A 19,426-nucleotide genomic window follows, 5' to 3' on the forward strand; every position below is an offset into this window, starting at 1 on the left:
AGGGCCCGAGCACGGAACGGTGCCAAAATAAAACAGCATTTTCATTAGATTGTCAGCTAAGTTTCTTGTACATTTTTTAAATTGAAGCAATCTTTTAATTAGCTAAATAAAAAAACTATGGTCTGTACAGTGCCCCCTCAGCATTACACCCTTCCTTCCTCAGCGGCGAAACTACAATAGTATTTCCTACTTACCCTTTGCCTCTTTTTTCAGCAATAACAGAGCTAGAAGCTTTGTTGTTGCCCTCAACAATTACTGCTCTTTCCGCAGAAAGGCTAATCTCCTGCACTGCCCAGTGTGCCCATGCAGCCTCCCACCACCACTCAGCCCTTTTCATGTCTGGCAGTCTCTCAGCCCCAGACACCCGTCAGCAGCACCCTGTCGTCAGCGCACCCAGGGCCCAGTTCCAGCTGCCTCAGGAGAAATGTTGACTGCTGTTTTTTCCAAACATGAGACAGCAGGGTTGCTCCAACACAAAATCCTTCAAAACATTATTTCACCGTTTGATCAGAATGCAGCCTGACAGGGTCCACATCTGATTTAGCTTTTAATGTACAGATCTGGTGAAATGCTACCATGCCACCATGCTACTATGCTGATAGAATAATGTATAAACTCTAAAACTTTTCAACTGGAAGAAAGTAATGAGTAGTCTTGCATATATTGGGACATCTCCTCTCTGTCACACTTGATTATGCTCAATGCTGCCATGCTTCATCAGGCAGGGCCATTCAGGTAAAAATCCTGCAGCAGCAGCAGTCTGACCACACATGGCCCTGTAAGCAGAGTTTGAACAGACTATCCTCCCAGAAACAAAATGCAAGACATTTCTTCGAATCATCCTCTCACACCTGCCAGTCAGAGCCACCCCGCTATGGAAAGTTCTAGCCCCATGTCTATGAAAACATGGATGCTTCACACAGAAGATCTCTACAACAAGCATAGCCTCAAGATTAGTGTCAGCAATTTAGTATCTGACCAAATGTCACCCTTCTGGATATTGACAGTGATACTCAATGGCCCATGGGCCAAATCTGGCCCCCTAGCCATTTTCGAAATCACGATTAAAGTGAAGTGATTCAGGCTGCCAACTGTTTTTGTACTTTTAGTATCCATAAGGTGACAGAGCACATAAAACAGCATCAAAATAGAGCTTGTTTATCAAAAAAGAGCCAGTGGAGGATCCCCCACCCCTTGACAGAGGTCCTAGCTAAGCCCCCTAATGCCCTAAAATCCTTGAAATGTCCTAAAATCTTAGTAATGTCTTTAAAATCTCAGAAATGTCCTAAAATCTCAGAAATGTCCTAAAATCTTCCAAACATCCTTAAAACCTAGAAATTAGCTAGAATCCTTGAAAGGGCCTAAAATTCTAGAAATGTCCTAAAATCCTAGAAAAATCCAAAAATCCTAGAAAAATGTGTGTGGCTGCTGCAACTGTCCCCTTGTCTCCTGTCTTTTACAAAGTGGCTCACAAGCAAAGCAAGTTGAGTATCCCTGGCCAAAGACTTTTGACCATGAAATTCTGATCAGTACATTCTTAAGTGTGTTTGTACCAATATTCAGAAAACTCCCTCAAGGCCTTTTTGAGGTATCATGCTCATTAGAATGAGACTGACACAAGGTCACTGTGATCTTTGACCTTTGACCACCAGATTCTAATTAGTTCATTGTTGAGTCCAAGTAAATGTATTTGTCATATGTGAAAGGATTCCCTCCAGGTGTTCTTAAGATATAGCGTTCATGAGATGAGATGGATACAGATCGTACAGATCGTGTTGACCTCTGGCCACAGCTGTCTCTGATACAGCAGCATGAAAATGCGGAATGAGAATAATTTGTTCCTGCTAGAGCTGTGGCTCAGAGGTAGAGAGGTCATCCTCTAATTGGAAGGTGAGTGGTTCAATTCGATGTTGAAGTATCCTTGGGCAAGATACTGAACCCCAAATTGCTCCCAATGCTGTGTCATTGGAGTGTGCATGTGTATGAATGGTTACTGAGTAGTAGACGGCACCTTGTATGGTAGCCTCAGACACTAGTATGTGAAAGGTGAATGCGACCTGTAGTGTGAAAGTGCTTTGAGTGGTCAAAAGACTAGAAAAGCACTATACAAGTGCAGTCTATTTACCATTTACTCAGTAACCATTCATATGCAATCATACTGCAATGATGCAGCAATTTGGGGTTCAGTTTCTTGCCCAAGGATACTTCGACATGTTGCCTGGAGTAGCTTGGGATCTAACTGCTCATCTTCTGATTAGAGGACGACACGCTCTACCTCTGAGTCACAGCCGCCCCATAAGAAGGTGACTGCTGCGGAGGTTCCAGACACCAAAACATGCTTATTCACTGTCTTGCCAAGAGAAATGTGTTTAGTTTATCTTAGCATTGACTGGGAGCAGGGCAAAAAGCCTCAAACCCCTAAAATGACACATGTCCTGCTGGTTTTACAAAATAGGTTTTATGGTTTTGGACAGAATTGTGTGGTGAATCTGTCTTTGTTACCAACAGCAGCCTGCAGTGACTTTGGGCAGCTTCCTGGAATCTGTCACCATAACAGTGTAGCTAAGTTTGGTGCCGTCACACATGTTTAGAGACCCAAACCAAACCTTGGCTCACTGATGAAATCTGGAAACTCACTGTAGTTTGACAGAAGTACCACCACACATTACACAAACAAGATGCAATGTGTTAATTCATGTTTTGACTTTAGATAGCACAAAGCTAGCTGCTTCCATTTGCTCACCGTCTTTCAAAATAAGCTAGGCCACTATGTCCTGCTCAGGCACATAACACACTGGCACCAGACTGGTTTTTTTACCTCTCACTCCTAGAGGAAATAGTTTAATTCTCTAAAATGTCAAACCATTTTTTTCAGGCAGCTCTTGTGTACACCTGTGTTACATATTAGTAAGATTTTTTTCACTTGATATGCTTGTATTGGGCATATTCTTTAACATGCAATAAACAATTTTGGCCACTTGGGGGCAGCAGACAGAAGTTGTGAACAAAACATTAACGTATCAACACACTTTAAGTCGATGAGAACTTCTGTGTTTGAAGGTCAGTGTTCGGCCACAGCAAGCTACAAGGGAAATGTCTGTCTCTTTAGCTGTCTGCTGTTTGGTGCTCACCAGGTAGTGTACAGGGGGTTTTAGAGCTTTTCTGTAACAACAGAAATGACACAGCGATGAGAAGAGCGGTGACATTGAACCGACACTGCAAAGTTGCGGGCAGAAAGCTTAACATTGAGCTCAAACTAGGAAGCTCTGTAAAGGTGACGGGGAGCTTCTAATTGAGGAAATAATTCTTTGTAGATTCATCAGTATGAAGGAGCCCTTTCTAATTTTTTTTCATTTGTCATTCTATACATCGTCATAAATATTTATTAGAAACAGCCAGTTAGATAAATATTTGCTTCAGAATACCTCACTGCATTTTCTACTGCTATTCATTTACAACCCATATTGGTTTTTTGCCTGTGACTTTCCCCAGCTACTTGACTCCTTTCAAAATTAAAAACAGATTGAAATGAACGTTTTTGATTTCTTTCAAAAACAAGGGAGAAAGGCAAGTGAGCAACTAAAGAAAAAAATAACAAATTAGAAAGAAACTAGTAAAAAGTACAAAAATACCTACAAATTAGCAAATAAATAAAAATAATAATAATATACACTAGTTCTCTGAACAATTTTCCCAAACTTTTTGATGTAAATCTACTAATTTTGTAATGCAATTTTCAGAAAAATTGTGCATAGTTGCGCATTGCCTTTTGCCCCATGTTTTTGAAAGAAATCAAACCAATTTGCTCATAGTTGTGAAGGGCGTCTGAGAGCAGCAAGTGATGGTTTTAGGTTTCGATTTAGGTCAGGTTTTAAAGGGTTAATAATCAACATTCAAAAGCAGGATCTGCAACTTTCTCAGTTTCCCCCTGCCAACTGCCTACTTGTGCGCATCCAAAGACACAGCAAAGCTTACTGCTAACCTTCAGCTACAATTTTCAAGACGTCATGGCAAATGACAGAGAAACGGAAATAAAAAATCCCCCTTGTTTATCATAGTTTCTGCAAAGACTAAATAAGACCAAAGTCACCTATACAGTTATATGTACCACTAGTTTTATGACCCTTTAAAGATGATATGGGATAAGATTGTAGAGATACAGGATGTCTCGGTTTGATTCCCCCTTAAGTTCAGACTCTGCTTTAGCTTAAGCCTCAACTTCCAACTGTTCCACATGCTCTCCTCATAAAACTATGTTATTACAAGCAAGCGTGTTGCCTTGATTCTGTTCTGTTTCTCTAATTACCTCCACTCCTCCTCAAGAAGATACAAAGAATGTTTTTGTACTCCTGGCAGGTGCCATTGAAAGCAACTAGACTGGGGTCATGACACAATGAAGCTGCCTGAGCTCCTGACCCAGCTATTCCTCCACATTAAGAGATAAGGAAAATGACCCTGGAGACTGATGAGGGACCCTCTCTACATCATCATCCGCTTTATTTAGAGGACGTGCTCCTGCCAACGAGGCCCACAAGCAAAAACAGCAGTGACATTGACTGAGAACAAAGCAGGAGATAGCGCACTGAAAGGCGAGAGCTTTCACAGATCCACTTAAGATATGTAAAAGAAAGCCATCAAGCTGAGTTATATGCAAGAAATATACTGGGAAATGAGAATCAATATCATCCATTATTCACCATATCTCTGCCAGTTGCTTTAAAGGCTGACATCTGAAGAGACACTCTCTCCAACAGCTTTAAAAAAATCTGTCTCTGATTTTCCATCCAGAGTTCTGCTCCAGGCTGCTCAGTATCGTTCCATGTTCAACTCAGATTTCACCCCGCTCTGCTAAAAGCGCTCACCGCTTGTTCAGTTTCCTTTTGAACATACTTTGTGAACTGCAGCGTTGAGGCTGCAGCAGCCAACACTGTAGTTACAGAGCAACCTGCAGCACATGCACACACACACACGTGTGAGCAAAACATCACCTAAACCATCTTAGAAGAGTGACAGATATTACAAAACTATAGTGCTGGTGACATCTCTACGATGTAAATCTACACCACACCCTCATCATGCACACTTGCTGACACCACTACAAAACACTTTTTCTGTTATCTGAACATTGTCCCATTAACTTGATAGGGAGCAATCTAATGTGTCATTTAGGTTTTGTGTTAACTTTGTGTTTAGATGGGTTAAAGTAACCAGACTGCCTGTGAACACACAAATGGTAAAATGCAGTCCAAATTCAGTCCTATTAGAATGGCCTCTTGTCCTCATAGCATCAGGTTTCTCAAAAAAGCTCATGCACACAAGCACTCACAGCACCCAAGCAGCCTGTTACATGCAGACTGATTACACCACACATCACATGTATGAGGGACCAGATGGAAGTTTTGAAAGTTTGAGAAAGTATGGTATGAAATTTATTTAGGAAGTAGAAAGGTTAGATTAACAACATGTTTTCTGGACAAAGGAGGCTGCAGCTGTTTCTGTATCTCTGTCTCAGAATGAGCTGTATGGAGCTCCGTGTCCACAAGTGTCACTGGCCAAGCCTGCTGGATGGCAGTGGAAGGTTTTTGAAATATGGCTCCACAATCAGATGTAGCTGACTGACTTCAGTCCCACAGATTGGGATCACACAATGCTACACAGCAAAAGGGGTGATGTATTCACTGCCTTAGTTAAGAGAACAACTGAGCTCATTCCTACTGTGAATAGGACACACACCATGGTTCAAGAAATAACGGCTGACATGGCTGAATTATCCGAGGCGCCGACTGAATTACTGTAGATATGATGTTGACCTGATGAAAGGTGCGACACCCTTGGTGATTCACCCAAAGTCTGATTCTGACCATGCATGAAACAATAGCCATTTGAATGCAAAGCACTCAAAAGTATTTGACCTATTTTTGATTCATTGTTACAGGCTGGAGTCATTTCTTCCCTGTCATGACTCTCCTGTGCAATCACCCATCATTCCTGTAAAGAAAATTCATAATACCGGCCAGCCATTGCAGTGACGTTTTATCTGGCATTTGCTAGCAGTTAATGCCTCTATTCATCCATGTGCGTTGTGAATTTTGAATTAACACACAATTTTGTAAGTGATTCCACACGAAGCCACACAATTTTTCATCACTAATTTGGTAAACGCGTTTTTCAGTATTTCCGTGCGCCAAGATTCCCAGTACTGGTTCATGTTTTCTTTCAAAGATAACATCAACAACAAAGTTTAGCTTCACCTGTTTAGCTATGGGTTTCTGTAAAAATTCAGCAATTTAAAATGCAGGATAAAAAGAAAACCTGGAAAGCCTAACTTTGCCAGGTGGAAGTGCACATCTATGATATGTTTATGATTTAATGATCTGTTCACCATTAAAAAAGAGGCCTGCAAGGCAAATACATTAGAACTGTTGCAACACTTGGCAAATAATGGTCACAAAACTAGTTCAAGCAAATTGCAATGGGTTCAAAAAGTGACCTTTTGGAGGACATGTGGTCAACCTATTTCTAAATATAAAAAATAAATTAAAAAACGGTATGATGTCATACTGTAAACATTGGATTCCATGTTACTTAGACAGAGGCACCTCTCTCTCCCATGATTCATAGTTAAATCTCAGTGTGCACAACAAACTGACTTAAAAGCTCTTCACAGACTGACCCTCAGACTGCCTAAACCCGACCTACCTGTTACTCAGTTTGTTGACTTAAAGGACAGTGACATGACATCTTTTTGACACAAAATCATAGCCTGATGCTTTTATTTTTTTTTTTAACTAACTTTGATCCTGTTGCAGCGGGACTCCCTCTGTGTCTTTGAGCTGTAGCTGCAGCAGTAAAGCCTGTGGTTGTGTCTCATGTTGGGCCTGCTAGCCACTATTTAGCTCCCTGCCTTCATTTCTGTAGACAAATGTGATGCTTATCCTATGCTTATTTTTTATTTTTTTACAGGAAATGCTGCAGCTTATGCAGCTACTATGTATGGTTCAAGATTCCCTCCATGTTGTCTCGCTGAAACATGGACTTGTTCTATGTAATCCTTTGAAACCTGGGCAAATTGACTTGTTTTCTTTCAAAAACATGGGAAGAGGGCAATGAGCAACTTCATGACATAGAAGAAATTAGCATGAAATTAGTAAAAAGCAAAAGAAAATTACCTGAAAATTAGCAAAAACACAAAACAAAAACAGACAAAGACCCCAAACAAACAAAAACAAAAAATCGGAAAAGTTAAAAAAAAATAGCTTAAAAATGTATAATATTATTATTATTGTAAAATAATTTACAATATAATAATAATGATAATGATAATGTCAAATATACAGTTCTGAGAACATTTTCCCTAGTTTTTTAAAAACGTTTCATGCCAAGTTGTAATTTGCCTTTTTTTTCACATGCTTTTGAAAAAAATCAAAGGTCTCTATACTTCTGAAAGGTGTCTGAATGCAGCACAAGAAAAGACATGTTGCTCCAGGTTTCCAAGGGTTAAAGAGCTCAGATTAAATGTGTTGAGCGTGTGCGTCTCAATGTGATGACATTTTAGTGGCGAGCTTTACACACACAATAACAACACCTTCATAATCCAGCGCAATATAAAAACAACAATCAATCCTGTATTTATGAAGAGTCCAGTATTTGTTGGGATCTCAGAGAGGAAACTACTCCTTATATTTAAAACTGGACAGCGTAATGTTTTGGGCTGCAACTTGTTGAGATGTTTTTTTCTTTTTTTTTTTTTCCACTAACCCCCCAAAAAACATCTTTTTATCTGAAATTAAAAGGTTATTTTTGACCTAAATTCTTCTTTCTGTCAGTCATGATTCTTGTCTCTTTTCAGATCAAAAGGTCACTACTGTGTAGTAATACTGAACTCAGTGTCTAAATAAACAAGCATGCTGAAATGTAATGGTTTTCCTATGCCTATTTTTGTTGCCTATTTTTTATTTTGATTTGATTTTTTTTTTTTATTTTAGCATTCTGTTTTTACACACTCCTGTAATCATTATGAGTAACTTTTGTCCCAGTGATTTTTGGATGTGAAACTTTTAAACAGATACACAAACAATGTCTAACTCTCTGTTATAGAGGGCTGCTCGTTAAGGGGTTTGCTAATAATTCAGTTCATGATATTTAACAGAATAAGTAAGCAATGCACAGTCACGGTCAACAGGCCTAAATTAATTAATGATCAGATAATTATTCCAGTCATTTTTCCAACATTTGCCAAACACTGGTCTGTTCCTGCTGTTCAGATGTATAGATTTGCTGCGTTTTTTTAATAAAAAGGTTAACTAAACATCTTTTGGTTTAGTAGTTTTGGATGAACAAAACAAGTAATTTAAAGATATCAGCTTGTGCTCTGGGAATGTATCACTTCTATCATATCACATATTTATGTTATATAGAGGATAATTTTCACACAATTGTTCCCTGCAGCCAGTTAGAAAAATGAAGGTACCCATTTCAAAAATCATGAACCAGAGAAAATCAGTAAATCTTCACATTTCAGACATTGGTATGCATTTACTATTTTTACTCAACTAATAACTTTAACATTTGGTGGGTTGTTAGAAAGTTGGCTTTTTTTGTTGGTTTTCAAATCAGCCAATAATTCCCACAATAATAATGCCTTTAATTTATGTCCCAAAAATCTTATGTATTTATTACTATTTTTGTGCTCACTCCATGTTTCTATGTATGTGCTGAACTTTGTATATCTGAACCCTCCCAAGGCTCCAACATCTGGAGCTGATATTGCCTCCTGCTGCACACACCTTTTAAAAGAGATGTCATCAGCTTCAAACATCTCAGCTATCCCACATCAAGTGCTAAGCTAGTTGGACCAAATGTTTATGAAGTAATTTATGACCATATGCTTCAGTCTTGCATCACTTTATATAACACACTTTGATTTAATCCATAGCGAGTTCATTTACTGTTTTAGAGTCCAGGAATACATGTCTTTCACTTTTCCGCTGTCTTTGAAGTAAACAGAAAAGCTCTGTGTGTCCAGGGTAGAATTGCCCCTGTAATGCATGACTGACAAGGTGTCACCTTTTGTTCAGCAGAAAATCCAAGAATCAGACATCACAGACTGTTTGATGGACACTGCATAAGATCTGGATACCAACAAATACAACACTGATAGCGAGATAGTTCCTATGGCAACATGATGCATACAATTTACTGCACTCTATTTGCCTGGCAACACACCGAAGCCAGAAACCATAACTGAATTTCAGGAATTTATTCAATTTACTGTCGATGTGTATAGGTTAGCTAAAAACTATGTCACCACGGCTTTAATTGACAAAGCTTTAATTTGAAGGAGTACACTTATTTTAAGAAACAAAACACTGACTGGGAACAACTTAGGAGACACTCACGGCTACTGAGAATCAGTGGTGGTGCATGCCACAGGCGGTATGGGCGGCCGCCTAGGGCGCCATTCTGAGGGAGCGCTAAAATTACACGTAGAATAAAGTACAAGTGAGTCATCACAGCCTTGACACGCAATGCCACCTTTGATGAGTAACTCTGAAGTTAAAGTGGGGTCAAGTAGACGTCACAGGACAGTATGTTTGGATTAGGGCTGTGTCAAGCAATAAAAAGAATGAATCAACTAGATCAACTTTTGCGATGAAAGTATTTAAAACACTACATTTTTTCTCCTCTTTTCTGCGCCATAAAGCTGCTGGATTTTGAACACAAATGTGCTATTCAATGGCAGCTTGTAAGCTGTGTCAGAGGATGCTATCTGTAAAGCCTGTGATAGCCGCCTGTCCTCTACCACCCAAACTGCTCTGCAGTCCATTGAAATCCGTGTTGCAAGTGAGTTAGTTAGTCATTCACAGGTAGACTTAGTGTGCATCTGAAGGCCTGGTCGAGTGTGGCGTGACGAGGCTGGCTGCTAGCTCTAGCATCAGAGGCTGTGCTAGCTCAAACCTCCAGGTTCGTTGCTAAATGCTTTGCGCTGAGGTGATATTTCAGGCTTGAAGTACTCCGATGGTACGATAATTCATGTTACAAAGCTAATGTGGCCCAGTGATGCACTGGGTCAAAGCGCATCATGGAACATATGTTTATAAAGGCTTTGAGGCAGTTTTTTGAAGATGTCTATCATGTGAAAAGTTACCTTAAAGAGCAAGTGGATGATAAAATCATTGGATCTGTGCTTATTTAAAGGTAATGGCACAGATTTATTTGTTTCCTTGGCACAAAATAATACATAATGATACCTAGGGCACAGAATGTGAACGTGCTAAAACCACGACTGCCCAGGACTACAATATCTTGAGGTGTTGAAGGGTTTAAGGGCACCCTTGAAAATGGCTATACCAGATATTCCTTCGTCAACACTTTGGGGCTATGCTAACAGGGTTGGTACCGATGGATACCTCAGGTTGTCTAGTTTTACAAAATATCTGCCTTCACACTAGCTTAAAAAATGAGCCCACACAGCTTCTTAAATATAGTAGTGTCTGCTTCAATTATTTTCGCCAAGGGAGGCCATTTGGGGAACCAGTTGTATCATGGCGGCCATGGCCCCCCTGGGTACCACTCCTTTATCTCCCCAACATCTCAGACAGAACAACAACAAAAAGCATCACATACACAGACTCTCACAGTAGCATGAACTCCTTCTCACTGATCACAATCCTCAAAACCCATAGAATTAAACAAGCTTGTATCATATAAACAACCTGATTCATAATGTGTTTTTTAAAAAATAGATACAATGGACTGAAATACCTGGAGTACAGGGCCTGGTGAAGAAGCAGAGGAGCAACCTTTTCACAGAGTGCATAGCAACAGATCAGTGAAATACCAACTAAAATAACAAATATAGCTTGTTTTTTTTTATTATGTGTTTTACGCTTATATTATAGTAATATGTTTATAGTTATTATTTTTGTTAGTGAACATATCAGACTGAAATACTGACATTTGAACTTTGACCTCTGTGGGTGTTCATAAAAGCTGTCATGTGAGTGCAGCCAACAACTGGGGGTGCTGTCATCTAGGAGTCAAATATGGTTAAGATTAATTTCATCTGGTTTAACAATTGTATAAATGTGTTGACCATCTTTTTAAACATAACTCTTCAACATACTGTCCATTCAGTATCTACAGCTTCCAATTCTGGGAAAACACTAATATTTAAAAACAAAACAAACAAAAAAAAACTACCTACAGTTCCCTAGAGCAATGCCACAAAGCTTGGTACAAATCTGCACCACAGTTGTAGTTGTTTTGCTTTGGAAAGAAATAGGATCATAAAAAGGTATATCTACCAAATGTATCAAATATCTAGTACAACAGAAGTAGGTTACACCACATTATCCATGTTTAAAAAAAAAGTAAAGTCAGTTTATTTCAGAGCTGTTAGCTAAAATTCTATGAATTGGTTTTGGGTTGGCAATGAGATCTTTCAGTATTCAGAGAAGGTTGTCGATAAATACACAATAGGAAGCAATTGACCAAAACAAAACAAACAAAAAAAAATTAGAGGCATTATTATTAAACTAGGTTTTACTGAAGACCAGTGTAGCTATTACACATTTTTCTGTGAGACTGGGTTTTGAAGAAATAATGTCGCTATTTTGAAACAAAACCAAACCTGGTATATTTTTTTTAAAACTGTTAAAGTAGGTTAATTCAATTACATTCTGAAATAGAATCACCATCTTACCTCCATCTGGTTTGATGGGCAAAACAAGGCGATCTTTCCCCTCCCCGTCTCTCTCCATCACCTGGTCTTCACTGTGAAGGGTAAACAGCCTCTGAGCTGGCTTTTGGCTGGGCTCACTCTCATTCAGAGTAACCATTTTTGGTGACTGGGTGGTGGTTATATAGTGGACTGTGGGGGTTGCTGGGTACTCAGGCCCTCTGGGTGAGCTGGTGCTTGGCTTGGTTTTGGTCTTTTCATAGCTGCTGGTTGGATCGCTGCCCTCTGACTCTGTATAGTGTCTCTCCTGTTGCACTGACTGTATCTTGTAGGAAACATTCCTCTCTTCAGGCCCAGTGACAGTATGAAATGTTACTATTTCCTCCTCCTCCACTATCTCTTTTTCATCTATCCGTCTTTCAGTGTCTGCAGCCACTGCGCCCTGTAATTTGTTTGGACCATTTGAACTGGCCTGGATATGGACTGGGCTCTCTGGACCTTTCAGTATGTACAGTGGAAAATTCACTCTGTCTGATTGTCTCTGCTTATTGATTTGACTGTCCGTGCCCCTCACTGGATGACTAACAATCTGACTCCTCGAACCGCTGGGTGTCACACTATCTGGTGCATTTTGGTCATGTGTCTTCACCTCAGAGCTTCTCTGATGCAGAACTGCATTCTCTGGGCTCATATTTGGATCCTCTGGGTGTTTTGCACTCCCCAATCCTCGCTTCAGTGGAAACACAACACTTCCACTTCCTGAACTTGTGAGTGCATTAAATGGATTCTCCAAATCTCTCTGTGTTGTCGAATCAGTGAATGAGACACTCTGCACACTTGTTAGACCCTGTGAGGGCTGCGGAGAAGTAATGTCATCCTTGTGAATATGAGGCCTGATAGATCTCTGCTCTGCTCTCAGAGGACTTTCTGTCACTCCCTGTCTGTATGCAGGATGGTCATGAACTCCGTATCCTTCTCTCAGCTCCAGCCTGCTCTCTCTGTCGGAGCTCTGAAAGGCAGAGGTTCTGTCAGGTCTGTCGGTGCCTTGGGACACCAAGATGACTTTGTTGGAGGAGGGGGACTTTGTGGGGAAGACTAGAGATTGAGGGTAAATCTCTGAAAAGTCTTCAGGACTGTAATTATACCCCTCTGCCCCCTCCTTATCCAAAGGCAATGGTTTGAAGAGAGGAAGATTCCCACTGGGCAGGTGGTGATGCAGAGTGGAGAACTGATCCATGCGTCCTTGTTGGTCCAACCTGTAGGGGTTACTGTGGTGCCTGCTGGCTGTGTCCTTCCCTGCTGGTGCAGCTAACGGGGGTTTATAGACCTTAAGCGGGTCACAGTCAGGCACAGGGTAGCACATCAGCTTCCCTCCTTCATTTGGGCAGTGGCAGACCTGACAGGGGTCAATATGGATTGAGTGTCCGGCATTGTACTTTTGCTCGTCGTGGACACATCCGACACGTTCACACTGCATGCAACCATCACCATCAGGCTCTGACACCTCAATGCAGTTTTGTGCCACATCAGGACAGCTGATGAAGTGGCAGCTGATCCGGCCCCCTCCCGTGGGGCAGGAGCACTCTGTGCTGCCATAGTCAACAAAGTATGACTCTCCTTCTGCCAGTTTGCCATTCTTGAATCCAGCATTGATGCAGTCATAGTATTGGTAACCCTCACATGTGCATCCTTTTCGCAGGCATGAAGCACAACAACTGCCACTCTCCAGCACTTCTTCGATGCAGTTATCCAGCTGGGGACAGTCTACACCGGTGCAGTCACGCTGGCACCGGCAGACACTCAGGTGGAGAAACAGCAACGCACACCTAAGCAGTGTCACCTTAGCTGTTAGACCAGCCATGGCAACAGGAGTGCACACAACAATCAAAGGAGGTTAGGTAATGTTCACTGCCTTCAGTTTATCCTCAAGGAGTCTGGCGTATTCTGCCCACGTGAACCATCTCACACTGTAAGAAATAGAGAGAGACAGACAGGCAGAAAAAGGCTCATTTCACAAAATGAAAGCAGACCAACACCTGACTCCATTGTTGAGATCAGGAGAGTCCAGTTTTTTAGCCTCCTAGTTGTCCTAACATTAACACTGCACTTGTAATTACCATCAGCTGCAATGCTGTGTGTTGAATCATTACTCAGGCTGTGATAATCAAACTTGTTTGCAATCAACCCTGAAGTGTAACTGCTAAACATAAAATGCTTTCGCTGTTGATTTTGATAGAAATTGATTACACTTTATGGAAAGTACATTCTCTCAAGTATTAAGTGAGGTAGAGTTTAAAGTACACTGTATTAAGTAGTCACATTTGACTAATGATTCTTGGTCTAAATTATGCATTTTAAAGAGCTGCAGTTTCAAACTCAAAGTGACTGCTTTCACACAGCTCCATTCTGCAGCACTAACCTGGTTCTTACTTATCAGATTGTTCCCAATTTGTTCACATCAATGATCAATCCTCCACGCATACTAAGGTCTGCTTCGGAGTTCCACAAGGTTCTGTGCTTGAACCAATCCTTTTTACTTTATATATGCTTCCTCTAGGTAACATTATTAGAAAACACTATAAATTTTCACTGATATGCTGACGATACGCAATTGTATATATCTATGAAACCAGATGAAAATGATCAGCTATCTAAACTAGTTAACATGTCTTAAGGACATAAAACCCTGTATGAGCCAAAATTTCTTGATCTTGAATTCAGACAAAACTGAAGTTATTGTTCTTGGCCCCAAACACCTCAGAAACTCCCTTTCTAACGATGCAATTTTCTCTAGATGGCATTACCTTGGCCTCTAGCACATCTGTAAGGAACCTCAGAGTTTTGTTTGATCAAGATTTATCTTTTGCTTCCCATATAAAACAAACTTCAAGGACTGCTTTATTTCACTTGCATAACCACAAAAATTAGACATATCCTATCCCTGACAGATGCTGAAAATTAGTACATGCATTTGTCACCTCTAGGCTGAATTACTGTAATTCTCTTTTATTCGGTTGCCCCAACAAATCACTTAGATCTCTCCAACTGGCGCAGAACACTGCTGCACGTGTTCTAACGGGAACCAAGAAAAGGGACTATATTTCTCCTGTTTTAGTTTCGTTGCAACCTGTAAAATCCAGGATTGAATTTAAAATCCTCCTCCTAACTTACAAAGCTCTAAATGGTCAGGCTCCATCCTGTCTGTCACAGCTCATAGTTCCTTACCAACCCTCAAGATCACTGCGCTCTAAAAATGCAGGATTACTTGTGGTTCCCAAAGTTTCCAAATGTAGGTTAGGAACCAGAGCCTTCAGCTACCATGCTCCTCTCTTCCATCTTCCAGTTTCGGTCAGGGAGGCAGACACCGTTTCCACTTTTAAGGGTAGACTTAAGACCTTCCTCTTTGAGAAAGTTCATAATTAGGGCTGGCTCAGGTTGCCCGGACCAGCCCGTAGTTAGGCTGACATAGGTTTAACCTGCCGGGGGACTTTCTATATGGGTCATAGAGCAGTGGGACTAACACTGCTCCCTGACCTTTATATTTAAGCCATAATAGCTGATTAGTGACCCTAGTTTCGTTAGTGTGTATATTCAGTTGAAATCCCTGTCCGTGTGACGGGGAGGAGGGAGAGTTAGCAGAGCTTTCAGCCCGATCTGGCGGGGTGGTTTTGAGTCTGTTACGACCTGCCACTCTGGCTCTGCTTCCTCTCTCTTTCTTTCTTTTCTTTCTTTTGTATTACTGCTTTCTGGCATTCATATTTAAGTCGTAATTGCTGATCAGTAGCTCTAGGATCCTCCTTGAGTGCTTATCCTTTATACTGCTCACCACCTTGGGTCTGTTGAACTGCACTACGCTAATCCCACTGCCTCTCCGGAGCATTCCTGCTCCCTTGTTTCCTTGCTTTCCCAAATCCTGGCTGCAACCTTGGCTGTGCCTGATCATGGTGATATCTGTGCTGGCGCTGTGACCCTGCCTTTGGTTGCGCTCTTACTATGGCTGCACTGATACTGTACCCCCCGCTGGCCCTGATCGTGGTCTTGGTCCTGGTTGCGCCAATGCCGTGATCATGCCTTTGGACACCTTCCTATCAATATATGCATGAGACTCTTATCAACACCCACAATATCATCATAGAGTGCATTTGATAATTTCACACCTGTTGTTATTGTAATATGACATGTGTCTGTCTCCACTATTTTTCCTTGGGTGATGTGAGGGATGTTGTAACACTGTAAAGCCCTCTGAGGCAAACCATGTTTTGTGATAATGGGCACTATAAATAAAATTGACTTGACTGGACTTGCAGTCACTACATTAGTTCATTTCATTATGATGAAATGCAGAAATCAAAGCTAATTATTATTAGCAAAAATCATTAACTCTTGTTAAATTTGCAAAATATAATCAACAGAAGAATCACAGCCTCAAATTAGACACAAATCCCCTCTGCTCCACACTGTTCTGTTCTGAGTTTTCCAAAACCTACTTTTTATTCTCACTGATGCAACGTCTTTAAGCAGATCTAATAGATACAGACAATAAAGACACAGCATATTTTCCAATGGCATGGATGCTGACTAACCTGTAGGTCATCTCCAAAAGTAAACACACACACACACACATAAACATCAAAATCATACTTCTCTGTTCCTGGGCTGATATTCATGAAGTATCTACCACGTGCTGAATTCAACACTGTATTGTCACAAAAGCTGCTGTCTGCAGGCCGTTAATCTGCTCAACAAGAGCACATCATCATCTGTGATCTGCATCATGAGCTTCACATAAAAAACAAACAGAGAATGAGCGAATCCGCTTCAGAATAGTTTGCACATTTTACCCATAACAGTGTGTTACCTTTGCCATGCTTTTGCATGTAGCCATTAACACTTTGATACCTGAGCAAAGTGGCTTGATTTCTTTCTAAACATGGGAAGAAGGCACTGAGCAACAAAAGAAGAAAGAAATTAGTAAGTACAAGAAAATTACCTGAAAATTAGTTTAACAAAAGACCAGGCAAAAAAAGAAAAAAAAAGAAACAAGGACATACCCACAAAAAGGTGCTTAGAAATTAAAATTATGTAACATAATTTTTAAAATGTAATTGAAATCATTTTAAATATCGCTTTTCCCTTTACAGTTTTTGCTAGCTTTTAAAAAAATATATACAGTATATTTTCTAAATCTACAAATTTCCCAATTTGTTGAACATTTCTCAGCAAGTTGCTCATTGCCTTTTTCCTAAGTTTTTGAAATAATTCGCCTCAATGTGCTCAGGGCTCAAAGGTTTAAATACTTGTGAAAGGCATCTGAAAGCAGCCGAAGAAGTGATGTTGCTCCAGGTTTCAAGGGGTTAAAGCCTTCTCAAACCCTTTAATATTTATAGATATTTTAGGAGCTTCTCAAACCATTCTAACAAAAAAGCTGTTACTTTTATCCAAAGTTAGGCAGTTAGAGCCATGACAACCATGCAGTAAGGAGAGAAATAGATGAGGAGTTGAAAAATTGGCATTTCTAGCTCTAAACTTTTAGAGCTGAAGCTTCTGTAACAGTATCCCTGAGGGGTGAACTGTACCCAGCTCTTCCCAAAGGTCTTCTGTCACCAAACTGAGCTTATTTCCAGCCTCAGAAGTGAGTTTTGTCAGTGAAAGTGACATGCAGCCCGACTGTTGTGGACATAATAAGAGCTGGCAAGGCAAAGCTGCAAAAGAATGCAAACTGAGACGCCTACACAGCCTGGTGTTTCCCAGAGTCCCGACGGATGGGGGATCCCTCGGTTTCCTCTTTCTGCATACACACACACACAGACAGACGGATAGACAAACAGACACACACACACACACACGCACACACTGTTAGCGCTCTCAGACAGATCCTACGCACCACTGCAGAAAGATTCACATCTGATTCAGGCAGATTTAAACATGCAATGACAATATTACAAAAGTCTGGAGTTCCCCTGCTGTTGTCGCGCACTGTCGCACTTTAATACAATTAGTAACATGACAAATTTGCGAGCCTTTAGATGAGTCCTGTGCGGTAGATTCGACCAAAGACACTAAACCCATAATGTATATCTTTCTATATACCTTACATCTGACAGACCAACCGAAACATTGATGGCTCAGTAACAGTCAACACGAAGTAAACCCCAAACCTGAAATCCTCAGTAAAACGTGTGTACTCGGTACCGACAAAGTCGTGAGGTTTTTATCCCAGCAGGTCTGGATCAAACTCTATATTTTACGCAGGCTAATGGTGCCCCGACACAAAGCTGATGACGCCTTCATTGTCCACCTAGTGCAACAGTTAGCAGACACCGTGTGTGTTACCTTTGCGGCGCTGGGACTGATGGGCTGCCTGTCCTCTGAGCGCATACACCGGGAGGCTCTGTGAGCCTCCGCGCTGCTAGGACGTTACAGGCAGGCGGAGGGGGAGGTCCGAAAAGTTTCCCCTCTGGAGGAGATTCCATCATGATCCATAATGAGGAGCAGACATGCAGAAGAATCAGGAGCATACAGGGGCGTTTCTAGGACTTGAGGAAATTGGGGACTTAGCCCTGACCTTAGAAGGGGAGTCCATGGGATCCTTTTATAAACAAACTATATTGTGTTTCTTCTTATGCACTATTTACATTTTTTCTTTACTTTCTTGAGTATATTTGAATTGTGATGAGAGAAATATAAGTAGATGATGGTAATTAGTGTTCAGCAAAAATGTATAGACTAGAATTGGAAAGATAGTTAAATTTATGTATTTATACAAGTGTAACCAAGTTTTGTTTTTGTTTTTTTTTTCTCCCAAGCACAAGTACAATCTGCATGACGGAATATCAGATCCGGGGCTTTTTAGGCTTTCTCTTATTTTTGAAAAATATGGCCTATATTTAAGGCCAGAGCAATTTATGAAACATTCTGGGCTGAAGTCTCAGACACAGTCTCTGGCGACATCTTTCTTACTGTTTATCAATAGTTATAGCATGAAAATACATTTATTTTTGTGAAGACATTAAACAAATACGATTTGTGTTAACAGCAAACTTTAGAGATGCTAGTTGGTTATTTTTCATCTTTTGACAAAGCTGAACTATCTATGTCCTAGCTCTAACTCTGTATATACATACATGAGTATCTATCTTCTCTCAGATCTATGTCTTGGCAAGAAAGTGAATACCTGTATTTTTCAAAAGGCAGAACCATTCCTTTGAAGAAATAGATGAGCATAAGTGGCTGTGGCACAGGAGGTACAGCAGGTCGTCCTCTAATACACATGTCTAAGTAGCACCTGTGCCATCGGTGTGTGATTGTGTTTGAAAGTTTAAAAACTGAGCAGCAGGTGGCACCTTGCACGTAGCCTCAGCCACCAGCATATGAATGGGTGAATATGACTAGCAGTGTAAAATCCCTTTAAGCGGTGGAATGACAAGAAAAGTTCTACACAAGCGCAGGTCCACAGAGAGTGGAGTCAGGGCCAGCTCTACCCAATTTGGTGCACTAGGTGCCCTAACCCTAACCCGCACCTCTGCACCCAATAATGACACATCACATGCTCACACATAATTTAGGAACATGTCACTGTTTATTTATTTGTAATGTTAATATATATATTTTTTTCTAGACAGAAAACACTAAGTGAGGGTGCCAGTGGGCATAGAAAATTATTATTTTATTATTATATTCCCTCGAGGCTAAGGGGGACTGGCAGCATGGTGGCGCCCCTCCAGCAGATGGCGCCCGTGGCGACCA

At 40.8% G+C, this 19,426-nt stretch overlaps 1 protein-coding gene across 5 annotated transcripts in view; it reads right to left on the minus strand.

The window, feature by feature from the left end:
• fbln2 (fibulin 2) overlaps window positions 1–18,143 on the minus strand; it is a 72,772-nt gene extending 54,629 nt beyond the window's left edge. The window contains exons 1-4 of one of the 5 annotated variants that reach the window (XM_088082564.1): window positions 18,014–18,143; window positions 17,413–17,468; window positions 16,322–16,459; window positions 11,705–13,647 (exon numbers count right to left, since the gene is read on the minus strand). In XM_088082564.1, the coding sequence (XP_087938690.1) occupies window positions 11,705–13,541 (1,837 nt within the window). In that variant the 5' untranslated portion in view covers window positions 13,542–13,647; window positions 16,322–16,459; window positions 17,413–17,468; window positions 18,014–18,143. Of the gene's footprint in view, window positions 1–11,704; window positions 13,648–16,321; window positions 16,460–17,412; window positions 17,469–17,838; window positions 17,976–18,013 lie in introns of those variants that run through there. The other 4 variants (XM_088082572.1, XM_042505302.2, XM_088082561.1 and 1 more) reach the window with 4 other exon arrangements.
• Window positions 18,144–19,426: the final 1,283 nt, after the last annotated feature.

The sequence above is a fragment of the Plectropomus leopardus genome, chromosome 2 (genome assembly GCF_026936395.1).
Source record: "Plectropomus leopardus strain MGB_pleo_1.0 chromosome 2, ASM2693639v1, whole genome shotgun sequence".
NCBI classification, from domain to species: Eukaryota; Metazoa; Chordata; class Actinopteri; order Perciformes; family Serranidae; genus Plectropomus; species Plectropomus leopardus.